The sequence below is a fragment of the Canis lupus genome, chromosome 2, assembly GCF_011100685.1.
Source record: "Canis lupus familiaris isolate Mischka breed German Shepherd chromosome 2, alternate assembly UU_Cfam_GSD_1.0, whole genome shotgun sequence".
Taxonomy (NCBI): domain Eukaryota; kingdom Metazoa; phylum Chordata; class Mammalia; order Carnivora; family Canidae; genus Canis; species Canis lupus.
In genome coordinates this window covers 50934934-50950403 of record NC_049223.1, presented here as the reverse complement: position 1 = coordinate 50950403, position 15470 = coordinate 50934934, and the positions used below count along the sequence as shown (strand labels likewise).

General features: G+C 34.3%; 1 protein-coding gene across 12 annotated transcripts in view; it reads right to left on the bottom strand.

Annotated features, from left to right (window-relative positions):
- The window catches only part of ERBIN (erbb2 interacting protein), a 118739-nt gene that overhangs the window by 12899 nt on the left and 90370 nt on the right, over positions 1-15470 (bottom strand). For all 12 annotated transcript variants that reach the window (XM_038530715.1, XM_038530714.1, XM_038530716.1 and 9 more), the window contains 6 exons: positions 14110-14231; positions 13091-13264; positions 11952-12137; positions 7016-7130; positions 4840-5023; positions 1270-2815 (listed from right to left, as the gene is read on the bottom strand). In XM_038530715.1, the coding sequence (XP_038386643.1) occupies positions 1270-2815; positions 4840-5023; positions 7016-7130; positions 11952-12137; positions 13091-13264; positions 14110-14231 (2327 nt within the window). The remainder of the gene's footprint in view (positions 1-1269; positions 2816-4839; positions 5024-7015; positions 7131-11951; positions 12138-13090; positions 13265-14109; positions 14232-15470) is intronic.

The following is a 15470-nucleotide window of genomic DNA, read 5'->3' as shown; positions in this document are numbered from 1 at the left end:
AACTCAATCAACTTAACCATAGCCTCTTCCTCCTTAAAACAAAACAAAACAAAACAAACAAACAAAAGTATAGCCCTTCCTTCCTCTTATGCCATACCAATTCCAGAAGTTTATTTATAAAAATAGCTATGGTACTCCACTGCTTAAGAAATTTCCAAATTCCTCAGAAAAAGCACACGAGTTGAAAGAGCCTCAACAATAGCTATAGTTACAGCTGATATGAAATGGGTGACAATGAAGTTGCCTAAGGCCATTAGATGCTCAGCTATTTAAAGGTGAGAGGATAGCATTGACAAGAGCTCACAATTTTAGGTAGAGGTTCACTGTGAATTCATATAGGTACTAATCATATTGCAGGCATTTATTTTTGAAAAACTGGACCTAAGGAATTTTTTAAAGAATTGAAGTTGTATACATTTAGCTGCTTTTAAAAACATATATTTAACGAACAAAGAAAATTCTTGGGTAAACTCCACCAAGAGACATGAAGTTAAATCTTAAAGAATGTGCTTTATCTGCTTGAGCCACAGAACTGTGTACGTGATAATTTTAAAAATTTTTTAACTCCAAAAAAAATTTTGTTTAACTCCTTTTCAAAAGCTGAGTTTTACAAATTAAGTTATAAACTGAACATGAGCTTAAGTTATCTTACCCATGATTTTCAAACTTCATTAGAGCCACAGACACTTGAGTTCAGATAGGTCAGAAACATAGTTCAGAAAAGTCAAAAGAGTAAATGCCATGCCAGAAGTCATCTGTGTCAGTGACAGTGTTAGTCTTATAACATTGACTGGGAAGAAAATCTTAGATAAAATAGTTATATTTATGGTATGTTTCTTGTTATCCTGCTAATTACACAGTAAACTGCTATTTCTGTACACATACTTACATAACCAACAATTATTAATAGAGGAGAGCAGGAGGTCGAAAAATGCTAAACAGAGGTACACGTGTGTGTGTATATATTATTTAAAGTATGTACAGCATAATCTAAAAGAGACACATATATAAACATATGAAATGAATTTCAGCTCATTAGAAAACTCTGGGGAGTAAGAGACAGAAAAGAACCATATCCTACCATCTCAGACTTTGAGTCTAAGTCTAAACTTGAACTCTGCTTTAAGTACCAAGGAAAAACTCCTCAAATATAAGTATATATTCAGTAATTCAGAGTATCTTGTTTCACCTTAAGAAACAAAGAGTACCAAATATTTTTAAGAGAAATAAATTTATAGAGAGGAAAATAAAAAGCTCATATTTAATTACCTTTTCTAACTTTTTGGCCTCGATGTGTCGTAGTACTTGTTCTCGCCAATCATGAGGAACTTTACTTTTTCCTGGAGGATCTAATAAAGAATGCTCAGAACCAACCCTTGCATTTGGTCTTTTTGAAGGACTAGTCCGTGAATAATTAAAATCACTAACTGACATAGTTCTCTCTGGTATTTCACTAATGGAGGGTCGTGCACTCTGAGGTCTTGATGCATTTGGACCATCCATGCTATATGTTCGTGCAGAAAGAGGTCTCTGTGATCCTGACATCATTGGAGTTCTTCCCACTGAATGTAACTCTCTGTACGACAAATAATCTCCTTCAGGAATTTGGCCCCGCCTTGTGGGACCTGACTCACCAAGATTTACAGAAGCTGTAGAAGACACACTACTTTGTCGCTGAATGGTAGTTCGAGTTGCTCCAGGAATGAGTCTGTCACTTGGTGAAATGGCCCACATTTCCCCATGTCTTCCTGGGCCAAGTCTCTGATGCAAATGATATCCAGTATTAGCTCGAACATTGTTATGGTTAGAGAAATTCATATTGGCAGAATGTTTAGCATAACTGTGACTTTCTGTGCTCTCTGATCTAGGAAGACGCTGTGGAGGAAAACCGACATGATCTATTTGGGGATTTTGTTTGGTGTGCCACAAAGTGTCCTTGACTGCAGCACTACTACTGTATTGGATATTATATTGTGGAGGACCATATATTTGAGGCGCAGATTGTGGGCCACTTACTGTGGGGCCTCTTATCATACTTGGCTCTTCAGGATTATGATTTGAATCAAATTTGAAAATTGCCTTTGTACCTGATATTAAATCAGAAGATGAAGAAGAGCCAGTAAATACTTGCAATGGTTGATCATACAGAAGTGTAGCAGACTTGCTCCTGACAATATTTTTTCCATCAACAGTAGGTGTTACTTTAATTGGTGCACTTGGCTGCTGTGGTCCATTATCACTAAGAATGTCATAGATTTTTAACCCTCCAGTCTCCATATTAGTTATACTATGAGATTTCACAACAGATCCAATTGGCCCACTTCTCTGAGGAGAGAGATCTTCAGTACTTTTGGAAATACCCATATCAACAGAAGAATCAGTGTCATGTGGTTCAGTCCTCTTAGGAGACTGTGGAGTTTCCTCGGAATGTCCATTTACCTTATTTACACATTCCAGATTAGGATACTTATTTCCATTTTCCAAGGGCTCAGCTTCTCCTTTAGTATTAATGCTTAAAAAGTCTGTTCCAAGCACTATATCCTGCGTCTTTGATCTTTCCACTATCTCTGGTTGAAATGTATCATTAGTTACAAGTTTATTAAGGTTCATATTGATATGGTCTAATTTGTGAGATTCATCAGATGTGGCTGTTGAGTCAACACCTTTCTCAATAAGAACTAATCGCTCTTCAATATTCAAATCATATTCTGGTAAATTAAAATCTTTTTTATCAAGAACCTGGAATTTTTCTTCTGTTGAGTGATTTAAAATATCTCCATTTTGTAAGAGGCTGTTAAAATTTTCATCTTCTTGCCTAAAACAAAGATAATTTTATCACAAACATCATAAAGCTCAGTTTCTTGGTAGTAAGAAGTATTAATAACTAGTTAATATGTCAGTACACAAAGTTAAAGAGCTGATAGTAATCAAAGATTAAAGTCATTTATTAGCAAGTAGTAATATTAAAATATTATTGTAATAATCAAATAATGTATTTACATTAAATGGAGACAAGTAAACCATTAATTAAATTCACAGATAATCAAGGTTAATTTTTTTCTTTTTTTTTTTCAAGGTTAATTTTCAACAGGATCACCACTTTGTCAGAATATAGTTTAATAGAGCTAAACGGTGAAGAAAAATGGACTTATGCACCTTTCCAGGAATGTGCTAAAAAAACATGAAACGTTTGAAAGATGGGCAGATACATGAAAAGCCAGTAACTTGAACAGCTGAGCAAGAGCACAGACCATTTTTACAAATAATTCGAAAACCTAACATTAATAACCAAAGTTAGTCATATATTTTTTTTTCAAAGTTAGTCATATTAACTAAGTAGTTAGTATTAGTTTCAAATATATAAACAAAGGAATTGTAAAAAGCTAATAAGAATTAAACAAGTACTCAAAGGTCTACAAAAAATGTCAAGAAAGTCAGCTATGCAAAAAAAAAAAAAAAGAGAGACAGAACTAACCAAAAAAAAAATGTCAAGTATTGTACGGTGATTTAAAAAATAAACAATGTAGCCCTGAAAAAATCTGAAGATAAAAAGCAAAACTAAATCTAATCACTCTTCTAAGTTACTTCATTGCATTTGGCAGATGTTTATAAATGTACTATTCCAAAGTTACAGAAAACATTTTATTTCTACTTGGTGGAAATAAATACCTACTTATATTTCACACAAATACGAAAACATATTTGTGTTTTGCCATATAAATATTCATGTTTAACAAATATTCCTTAGCTTTGATCTTCCCATTAGGTAACAGACTATACTCATTACTAGAGTATACTAGTATACTATACTCATACTCATTACTAGAAATAAGACAAAGGTGTGGATATATCCCTTTCTTAGCCTTTATTTCATTACACAAAAAACATGATTTATAAAATACAAAACTCAACAAAATACTCAAGAAATTAATCATTATCTTACCATCTAAGAGATTATACATTTTTTTTTACCATACTAGGTCTTAGCCTCAAATTCAGAGAACAGATATAAATAATCATAATTATAAGTATGTGATAGCTAAATTCATTTTGAGACATAAAATTCACCTTCCTTTTACAATACAGATCAATTCAAACAAAATTTGACTTAACTATGCCTGAAATTTAAGAATCAATTTACTCTAAAACATAGTCAACAATATTAATATTCAGTAGTAACCCAAATCATTCTAATAAGCACCTAGCTGATACATTAACATGAAGGCAAAACAACACATTTTATTTTGATAGCCAAATACCTTGAAAGTCCAAATAATAGTTGTTTTAAACTTCAGCTAACTTTAGCCTATAGAAATTAAGACTAGTTTCAGAGTCTGAATTTAAGTCTACAAATTTAAGTCGAACTCAAAGTTACAGAAGTAGTTAAAAGTACTGAATGCCCTTTAATGGCACCTCTCAAAAATGAGTTATCTAAAAAGTACCTATTTCAACTTGAATTACTCCAAACAAGCTGTTTATGTTGTAATACCTAAAAATGCAGTAAAACTGTCCAACTTTTTAATGAAGATAATTATATTTTAAATCCTTTCTTCTCTATTTATTTTTAGGTTTATTTTTTTAGTAATCTCTACCATGTGTGGTTTGAACCCATGACCTCAAAATGAAAAGTTGCATGGTCCTCTTCTTCTCTATTTAAAAAACTAATACAAATGGAAATGTAGCAAAGCTACATAGTAGTAATGAGGAAGAAATCATCTACTACTACCGAACTATTTCTATAATAGTAATTTGTGAAATCCTTTTAGTCATATATATTTACTTGCCTTATTATCTCTATTGTACAAATAAATTATTCTGTTAAGACGTTCGTTCACAAACCTGATTTTGGCATTGATAGCAATATGAGTTTGTTTCACTGGAGAGCAGAGTGAGGTATCTTGACTACTATCAGTGTTAAGAGAAACTGAATCAGACATCCGAGATGGAGAAGAACAGTTGCTGTTATTCTGATTGCTATTGTGTGTGACTTCATCTGATAAAGAATCTGTATCCTTTGTATCATCTGAAACAAAACAAAACAAAAAGTAAACCGTTGATAAAGTCACTAAGGATTTCTCTTTAATACTTTGCAATGATGACAAATGGCATTTACATTGTTCTGGTTCAATATATAAAGAATTATATGGATTAGAAGATAACCAATGACACTTCTGAAAATTCAGTCCTAATACACACAAAGATTAAGTAATTTAAAACATGTGATATCTTTAAGTTTAATACATATAATCTATGTTAAGGTTACCCAAAATTTTAGTTTTAACTACTGACAAGATGATATTATACAATGTTTTTCTAAGGCCATCAATTAGTTTTAGTGTATATGGATCTTCCACTCACTCATTCACAATTTTTTTTTTCAGTAGGCTTTACACCCTGTGTGGGGCTTGAACTCACAACCTAGCAATCAAGACTCACATGTTCTAATGATTGGGCCCGCCAGATGCCCCCTCATTCACGACTTCAGTTTCACAAGGTCAACTCTCTTTTGCTATTTTTAAACCATTTCAAAGAATTGCACATGAAAAAGCAACTATCAATATATGAGAAGAATTTTGTTTTTTATTTTTTTATTTTTTTTTTTAATTTTTATTTATTCATGATAGGCACACAGTGAGAGAGAGAGGCAGAGACACAGGCAGAGGGAGAAGCAGGCTCCATGCACCGGGAGCCTGACGTGGGACTCGATCCCGGATCTCCAGGATCGCGCCCTGGGCCAAAGGCAGGCGCCAAACCGCTGCGCCACCCAGGGATCCCAAGAATTTTGTTTTTTATACACAGAAACAGACAATATTCATATTCCATTATATAGGCAGGTACATTTTAAAAAGTATTAATTTTTTTAAAGTAATGATAAAAAGATAACTTGGGACACCCAGTTGTTCAGTGGGGAGAGCATGTGACTCTTGATCTCAGGATTGTGAATTTAAGCTCCAAGTTGGGCAAAGAGCATACCTAAAAAAAAATTTAAAAAGATAATAACTCTATATCTTTACAACCCTAAAAGCTGTTTTTAATGCCATTCTACCCAAATCATAGAAACAGTATACAGAGACACAGTCACAGGAGATTACATGAATTAAGGATTTTTTAAATCTGTTCTAAATATCTTAGGAGCACAGTTCAAGCAGTCTGGATTGTCTTTACAGTTGATAATAATAGCACATAAGGCTTTATATCTTCAACTTTAAGGATCTGGGTGCTGGAGTCTTAATTTTTTAAATACTGTTAAGATAGCAGGTAAGCTCTTTCCTAGATATTATTCCTCTTCTTCCACCTCCTTGTGACAGATAGCAACATGTAAAATACTTAGCACAGTAAGCAACTAGTAAGTGCTCAGACAAATATCACCACCATTATTTTTATGAAACCCAAATTATTCAAGAGCCGCCCAGATGTAAGTTTAGTCAAGGCCATAAAGGCAAAAACTAGATCAATATTTGGTAAAGATAATACAGGGCACTAGTGGGAAGGGGTGAAAGGAAGGGATAGATTTCCTTCAAGTTCCCTCTCATTTCTAAGAAGGGTCTGAGATTCTATGTTATATGAAAAAATGGCTGCGGTGTGAGTATGGTTTAAAAAGAACTCCAGGACAGATAAAACAATAAGCATCTATTCTGTATCAGGTACTGTGCCAATCTGAGTACACTGAATAACCTAGTACATTTGATACTCACAACCTCTTCATTAGCCTCAATGAATGTTAGGTAAATTCATATGCATAAAATTAAGAGCTCAAGGATTACCCAGCAAATAAGCAGGAGAAATGGGATCATGCTCTTATATGTAACCTTGCATGAGAGAAGAGAAAATACCTAGCAATTTTTTTTTTAATAGAGAGCTAAGGAATAGATCTTTTAGAAAGGCATGTTTTGAAAATTATTTCTAAAAAAGTATTTTAAGTAGTATAATGACACTTAAAGAAATTTATTTCAAAAAAATTTATGAATTTACACATTCAGCCCATTTCTATTCTTAGTGCTTTCAACAATCTAACCTTTTTTGTTATTACTAAGAGCTACCACTTTTGGCTGGTTAATGGAGCTTTCAATTAATGGTGGTCGCATCTCTGCCATTTTCATTTCTTCATCAGAAGAAAGTTCTTCAGATTCCTAATTTAAAGAAAAAAAAAGAAAGTATTTAAATAAATTTTGGTTTCTTCAAATGAATAGATAGTAAGTCATAAGAGCTTTAAAGAGAAAAGAATACTTAGAACATGGATGAAAAAATTTTAATGGTAATAGTGATTAAAACTAATATATGATTTAAGTTTTTCAAAATACAGATATAAAACTATGGCAATTATTACCAATATGTCAAAGTGACTATGGGATAATTTTCCATGGGAGGCCTTAATTCAAGGTCAAGTGTATTAATGATTCAAGCATATTAATGATTATTATATGCCTGGTACTATGCCAAGTGCTAGAGTAACAAAAACACAATAATAAAAACAACAATAAGAAGAAACTGTCTTTAAAAAAATTAACAATAAGAAACTGTCTTTAAAAAATTCAGTTTAGTCAAGGTGTTCCAACTGAAAGTCTTTTCCTAATTCTCACATTTATTCCCTCTAAGATTATCAGGTTCCAAGGAGTCAGAAGGACTGACGTGTTATTCTATTAAAATGACTTAATGGCGATTTTTGGCCAATTTGAAGACGGAATTTTTTGTTATTCTCCACGAATTTTTCTCTAATATTTGGCAATGGTCACAGATGATCTGCCATTGAAAGCTATTAGGTCACGGGGCTAGTGAACAAAAGGAGTGGGTAGTGAACAACTTTTTATTGAGATATTTTAATGTTGTAAATATTGTATATAAAAATAGATCTTTTGCATGTTAAATTATTCCTAATGACAAAAATTAAAAAATAATATGATGAAAATAAATGACAAGTCTTAAACATTGTTCTGTTAAAAGTACTAAGACTTTTAGGTACTCATAAGTGACCTAATAAAGATATGGACCAGAGTCAGCCAACTAGTTCAGTAAAAAGGCCCGATCATAAATCTGTTACACTTTGAGGGCCTGAAGGTCTATTTCAACTACCCATCTCTGCCACTGTGGCACGTAAGCAGCCATACACAACACATAAACAAACGAATGTGGCTGTGTGCCACGAAAATTGAATTTTTCACTTGTCAAGAAATATTCTTTTTCTTTTGATTTTTATTCAACATTTAATAATGTAAAAGCAGTTCTTAGCTTGCAAGTCATATAATGACAGGCAATGGGCCAGATATGGGCCACAGGACACAGTTTGCCAAACCCTCTTCAGGACTGTACTATAATGGAAAGATACTTCTAGTTAGTAGAATAGGAAGAGAAAGTGAAGAGGGAAGGAAGAGATGTGAAGGGCAACGTAAGAGAGGCATGACATTCTGAACAGATGAAAGAATGGAAATAAGAGAAGGTATGTAGAGCATGCCAACTCCATGTAGCCAGAGCTCAGATAACTGGCAGGACACAGAAAAGTCAGATTGGATTAAACAGGGAAAGGTTTTGCTTTGAATATGGACTCAAGTATGTGTTGGTCATTATTGGAAGTTGCCAAGCCAGGAATTCACAACATCAGATTATCTTTTAAAATGGTAACTCTTGGGACGCCTTGGGGGCTCAGTGGTTAAGCGTCTGCCTCCGGCTCAGGGTGTGATCCGGGGTCCTGGGATCGAGTCCCATATCGGGCTCCCGGCATGGAGCCTACTTCTCCCTCTGCCTGTGTCTCTGCCTCTCTCTCTGTGGCTCTCATGAATAAATAAATAAAATCTTTAATAAATAAATAAATGGTAACTCTGGTATTAAGAATGTAAGGGAAGAGAAAGAGACCAGCAGAAAGGGATCTGGCTATCCGAAGTCTGAAAGAAAAAAAAATCTGTCCTTAAGCAATGGCAGTGATGGTTGATAAAGAAACAAAGAATTTGACAGAAATTTTGGAATGAACAGGACCTAAAGACAATGAATGCAAAGAATAAGAGAACAGGAGAAGGAAGAACAAATGGTTTGTCCTAATTTTTGATTCGTGCAGTGCTTTCAGCTGCTGAGATTTCCTCCTATACTACACCTGGCGTCTGGGAGCTATGGCCTCCCACATTCCCTCCCCGTTTGTCTCCTGTGCTCACATCAATTAATCTTCTTGCAGTTAGCTCTTATTTTTTGCTTTCATACTCTTTGCCCTTGGATTATATTTTCTTCAATGATTATGTTTAATGTAGATAATTCTTTAGTTTATAATCTAGCTTTAATTTCTAGGGTCCTGATCCAAGGTTCCTGGGATAGAGCCCTGAGTCGGAGCCCTGCGTTGGGCTCCCTGCTCAGAGAGGAATCTGCTGCTTCTTCTCACTCTCTCTCTGCTCCTACCACTGCTTGTGTTCTCTCATACTCTCTTTCCCAAATAAATAATAAAATCTTCAAAAATAAATAAAAAATAAATAAATAGGTGAATTACGTAATATGTGAGCTATACCTCAATAAAGCTATTTAAAAAAAGCTACAGTTTTTATTGATCCACTAGAAGAAACTTTTAAAAGAAAAAGTCTCAGACTCCACCAAAAAACTAATAGAACTGAAAACTGAATACAGAAAGTCACAGGATACAAAATCACTATACCGAAATTTGTTGTATTTGTATACACTAAAAAGAAATTAAGAAAACAATCCCATTTACAATTGCATCAAAAATAATAAACCCCCCCCCCCAAAAAAAATAATAATAAAACCCCTAGGCATAAACTTAACTGAGGAGGTTAACTCTAAAAACTGTAAAGCACTGATAAAAGAAATTGAAAATGACACAAATGGAAAGACATTCCATGCTCATGAATTGGAAGAATATTGTTAAAAAGGCCAGATTGCCCAAAGCAATCTATAATGTAATCAGTTTCAAAATTCCAAGAGCAGTTTTCACAGAACTAGAATAAATAATCCTAAAATTTGTATAGAACCCCAAAAGATCCCAAATAGCCAAAACAATCTTGAAAAAGAAGAATGGGAGGCATCTGGCTGGCTCAGTTGATAGTAGAGCATGTGACTCTTGATCTGAGGTCATGAGTTCAAACCCCACATTAGGTGTGGAGTCTACTTAAAACAAAACAAGAGCAAAACTGGAGGTATCAAAATCACATATTTCAACATAGACTACATGAAGCCATAGTGATCAAAACAGTAATAGTACTGTCATAAAATTAGAAACACTGATCCATGGAACAGAATAGAGCCCAGAAATAAATTCATGATCATATGGTCAATCACTGACAAAGCAGGAGAGACTATCAAATGGGAAAAATAATGTTTCTTCAACACATGGTGTTGGGGAAACTGGACAGCAACATGCAAAACAATGAAACTGGCCTACTTTCTTATATTATTCATAAAAAAAAACTCAAAATGGATTAAGGACTCAAATGTGAGACCCGAAACCATAAACATCCTAGAAGAGAGCACAGGAAGTAATTTTTTTGACACTTTCTTTTTTCTTCTTTTTTTAAGATTTTATTTTTAAGTACTCTCTATACCCAACTCAAACTCACAACCATGAGATCAAGAGTCGTGTGCTCTACCAACTGAGCCAGCCAGGTGCCCCAGAACATTTTTCTAGATATGTCTCCAGAGGCAAGGGAAACAAAAGCAAAAATAAACCACTGGGACTGCATCAAAATAAAAAGCTTCTGCACAGCAAAGGAACCAATCAATAAAGCTAAAAGACAACTTACAAGGGGCACCTGGGTGGCACTTGGGTTGCTCAGTCGGTTAAGTATCTGCCTTCAACTCAGGTCATGATCCCAGGGTCCTGGGATCAAGCCCCACATGGGGATTCCTGCTTAGCAGGGAGTCTGCTTCTCCCTCTACCCCTCCCCACTCCCCATGCTCTCACGTGCACTCTCTCTAATAAATAAAATCTTAAAAAAAAAAAAAAAAAAGACAACTTACCAAATGGGACAAGACACTTGCAATAACATATCTAATAAAGGGTTAGTATCCAAAATATTTTTAAAAAAGGAGCCCTCTTGCACTGCTGGTGGGAATGCAAACTGGTACAGCCACTGTGGAAAACAGTGTGAGAGTTCCCCCAAAAAATTAAAAACAGAATTACCATATGATCCAGTAATTCCACTACTGGGTATTTACCCAAAGGCGCACGCACACACACACACACACACACACACACACACACACACACTTGGAATATTACTCAGCCATCAAAAAGATTAAAATCTTGCTATTTGCAACAACATGGATGGCTCCAGAGAGTAAAATGCTAAGTGAAATAAGTCAGTCAAAGACCAATACCATATGATCTCACTCATATGTGGAATTCAAGAAGCAAAACAAACGAACAAAGAAAAAACAGCAAATTGAGAATCAGACTCTCAGCTATAGAGAACAAACCGATGGTTACCAGAGTGGAGGTGGGTAGGGGGATCAGTGAAATAGGTAATGGGATTACGAGTGCTCTTGATGGGTACTGAGTAATATATAAAATTGTTGAATCACTATATTCTACACCTGAAACTAACGTAACACTGTATGCTAACCATATGAAATTTTAAAAAATTCTCAGACATTCAAGAAAAAAAAATACTTCACAATTAACGATAAATGCTTAACTAAGCGAAATAATTTAAATATACCAAAAATAAATAAATAAATATACCTATGGCAACCTTTTCATTGTTAAGCAATTGAAATGACATATTTTGAATAATTAGAATAGAAACATCATACTCTAATTTCCATGGTAAACACCTGAGTGCAATACAGGCATAAAGTTTTCAGTTCAGAGTGATACTATAGCAAATACCATGAAATTTCTCAAATGAGTTGGCCTATTTTCTGCTTTTGATATGTTTCATCTTATCTTTAGTAGCAACAATGAGATACAAAATTTTTAAGACTGTTACAGCTGTTTCAGAGAACAATCACAAAGCAGTTACCTCAAAAACGTCATCATGATTAACAATATGCTTCAAATTCTCAGAGGCCTTCATATTTGTAGTCACTGGTAGACTTCCAGGACTAATCTCAGCTTCAGATTCACTGGTCTTCTGTAAAGAGTTTCCTATCATATACTTTTCTCTTTCATCAGCTTTGATTCTTACTGGAGTGGTACTTTCTGAAGTCTGCATAAAAGAAGAGATAAAGAATTCACATTCCTTAACACTTTGTATCTATTTTTGTACCGTAGTTCAGATTAGAATTTAAAAGTAGGATGCCTGGCTGGTTCAGTAGGAAGAGTGTGTGACTCTTCATCTCAGGATCATGAGTTCAAGCCCCACACTGGGTGTAGAGATGACTAAAAGCATATAGACACGTAAAAGTAGCTTCACATATTCCTATTCTGGATAAATCAAGGGACCTTTAAACATGGACATCTGTAGCAGTCACAGATAAAATGCTTATTGGGAGAACAGGTGGCCCCAAAGGTTCATGAACCACATTAAGCTTGATAATTTAGCTGAGGCTACACTTCACCTGAGGCTACACCTAAGCGGCCAAGCTGTTCATGAGTGAGTCACTTAGCTCAGCATGCTTGAACTCAGGATGGTTAGGTTGTTTTCTGCTGACTGTGGAATAGTAACTCTAGTGACACGAGAAAACTGGATTCTGTGATATAATGTGGAGGGGAAAAGTCCATTAAAGGAACACAAATTTTAAGGATCTGTGTAGGTTTCTGAAACATCTTCCAAAAATAATGTCATAGCAATTATATTTAAGATTAGAATTGGGTAGAGTGGATCAATGTTATTACGGGGGGAAAAAAAAGTATTTCCATAACAATGAATTTTCTGACATTCCTTATCTTATTCTTGGTTCAGGCAAGATTTTTTAAAAGCTATGTTGACGCTATCCTGCCTACGTGGAACATCTGTAACCATACTGAAGTGGTAATAACAGCAATTAGAGAGTTTGCTGATTATTCCAGCTTTTACTTCAGGTAGCTGAGAATAACACCCGAAATTTGGGAGGACATTATCATGTATACAAAAAGGACCATTATTTTCAATTATTATTTTAAAGTTTTAAAAAGCTTGCAATAAGTTTTAGTCAACTCTTTTAAATGGAGTTTTCTGACCTTCACACCCACATCATTATTTACAACTTGCTGATCTTCATGTGGTTTCAGATCTTTTCCAGAATCGTCATAAGTCTCTTCATCTTTTAATCTATGTACAATGGTTTGAACAGTTTTGACCATATTCTTAAGCTCATCTGGGTACGGTGTTGGATACCTCTTTAAATTTCCCTCCTAGAAAAACAAAATAAGTAAAATGTGAAAAATGGATAAATATTTCTAACATCAAACTAAAAATTGATCTACAATCCATCTGAATTACATTTGTTATCTGGCTCCTAGGGGTAACTTTAAACACAGATGATAGATCATTGAAAGCATTTTGGAGACAATAAAAGAATGGTTTTATCAAAAGTAAAAGCCTTTATAGCTACAGATTTAACTAATGTTTTGAATGCTTTTTTTTTTTTTTTTTTTTTTAGCAGATGTATATGTATTCCATTTTAAGATTTATGGTGTGGGTATTGCCAACACCATCACTTGGCTTTAAAACAGTTATGTTTTCCAGCTAGATATTTATCCAGATACATAAAAAATTCCCACATTTATAAACCGTCTTATACACCAGGAAACAAATACTTCCAAAGTCAGTCTAATTGTCATTTTTTTGGATTCAGCTAGTTTATGTAAGGGAAAAATAATTACTCCATGAGTAAGTGGGAAATGAATTATTTACTACTTCTGTCACTGCAACACAGATTCTCAATCCCATAAAAAAAAAAGTTCGTAACAGAGTTCTTTTTTCCTAGAATATAAATAATAAATTAAAAGGAAAAGGGAAAACAATAATGTGTTTTTCTCTTATTTTTATATAAAATGGCTTATAATCATATAGTTTTATGCTGTTCTCAAATTCCTTCACATGACATATGTATAGGATCGATAAAATTTCAAGTGCCCTGAGGGCAAGAAATGAAACCTGTACTTCTCTGTATCTCCCAAAACAGCACAGTAAGGTAAGTAGCACCAAATAAGTATCAGTGGACCTCTTTCAAACTTGAAGGAAGAACAGGACTCACCCTGGGAGGTGCCTCCCTTTCATCTTTGTCTTCATCACAGTCAAATGCCACTTGAGCTCGTTGTTTCCTCTGTTCCTCCCACAGTGAAGGATTAAAACTTTCATTATCTGATATGAACATAACTAGAGAAAAACAAACAAAAATAAAAAAAAAGTATATATTACTGTAATTAAGAAAAACCATTACTCACTCGTAATTTTCTTTGAGTTATATACATTAAGGTAAGTCAAGACTGGTCAACACCGGCAGCATTAAATGTTACATTAACAGCTAGGCTGTGAGTCTAGTATTTCTTTACAATATTAATCACATATCTTTTCTTCCCTAAAGCTAATTTGTCTTGTTACCAGAAGGGTTCCTGAAAAGAATCTAACAATCATAGCATAGTAGATAAGGGATTTTTGTGCAGTTCCTCACAAAATGCAGCATGGTAATAGTGCTAGCTTTGGCAGCACATATACAACATGGTAATATATAAATTATTTCATCCAAGTTTTTGCATTCAGAATAATCTGCCCAATTCCAATATTGTTCATTACGTATGGGGGACAAGGAGATAAAGACAAAAGCAAAGCCAGTTATTTTGGTTAAAAAAGATTACCCTGATGCCTTATAATTACATCTTTGCATTATACATTACACTTTGTATAGCTTTTTTTTTAAAGATTTATTTATTCATGAGAGGCACAGAGAGAGAGAGAGAGACAGAGACAGAGACACAAGCAGAGGGAGAAGCAGGCTCCATGCAGGGAGCCCGATGTGAGACTTGATCCCGGGACTCCAGGATCACGCCCTGGGCCAAAGGCAGGTGCTAAACCGATGAGCCACCCAGGGATCCCCTACTTTGTATAGCTTTACTAAGTGAAGTGCTTGCAAGATATCTTCTATATCAAAATGTAAGAAAAACTGAAAATCTAATATAAACTCAACACTACATATCCTGCTATGTGATATTAATATTAAAGGTAAAGAAATAACAACTGTTACAGTTTTTCACTTATTAGGCAACTAAAAAAATCTAAGTTCTAAAAATCAATCCATTTAAATATTATATATCACTGTACAGAAGTGTGTGCAATACAAGATAAAATCACAGTTTTCTGCCCACTAAAAGAAAATGACTATACCCACTCAAAACAAAGGGGATTAAAAGTGTCCAAAATTGGTTAATAGAAAAAATGAAATTTCTGGAATACCCATATGTGGTCAACTTGAATACTTATGCATAAGTAGCATAATTATCATTAACTTTAAGTCCTTATTGTGTGCTTCTTACCTTCTTTAACATTCTGTCCAAACAAAGAATGCCACAAAGCCAAATACAAACGAGGGGAATTGAGTTTTTGTCTTCAGTTTTCCTT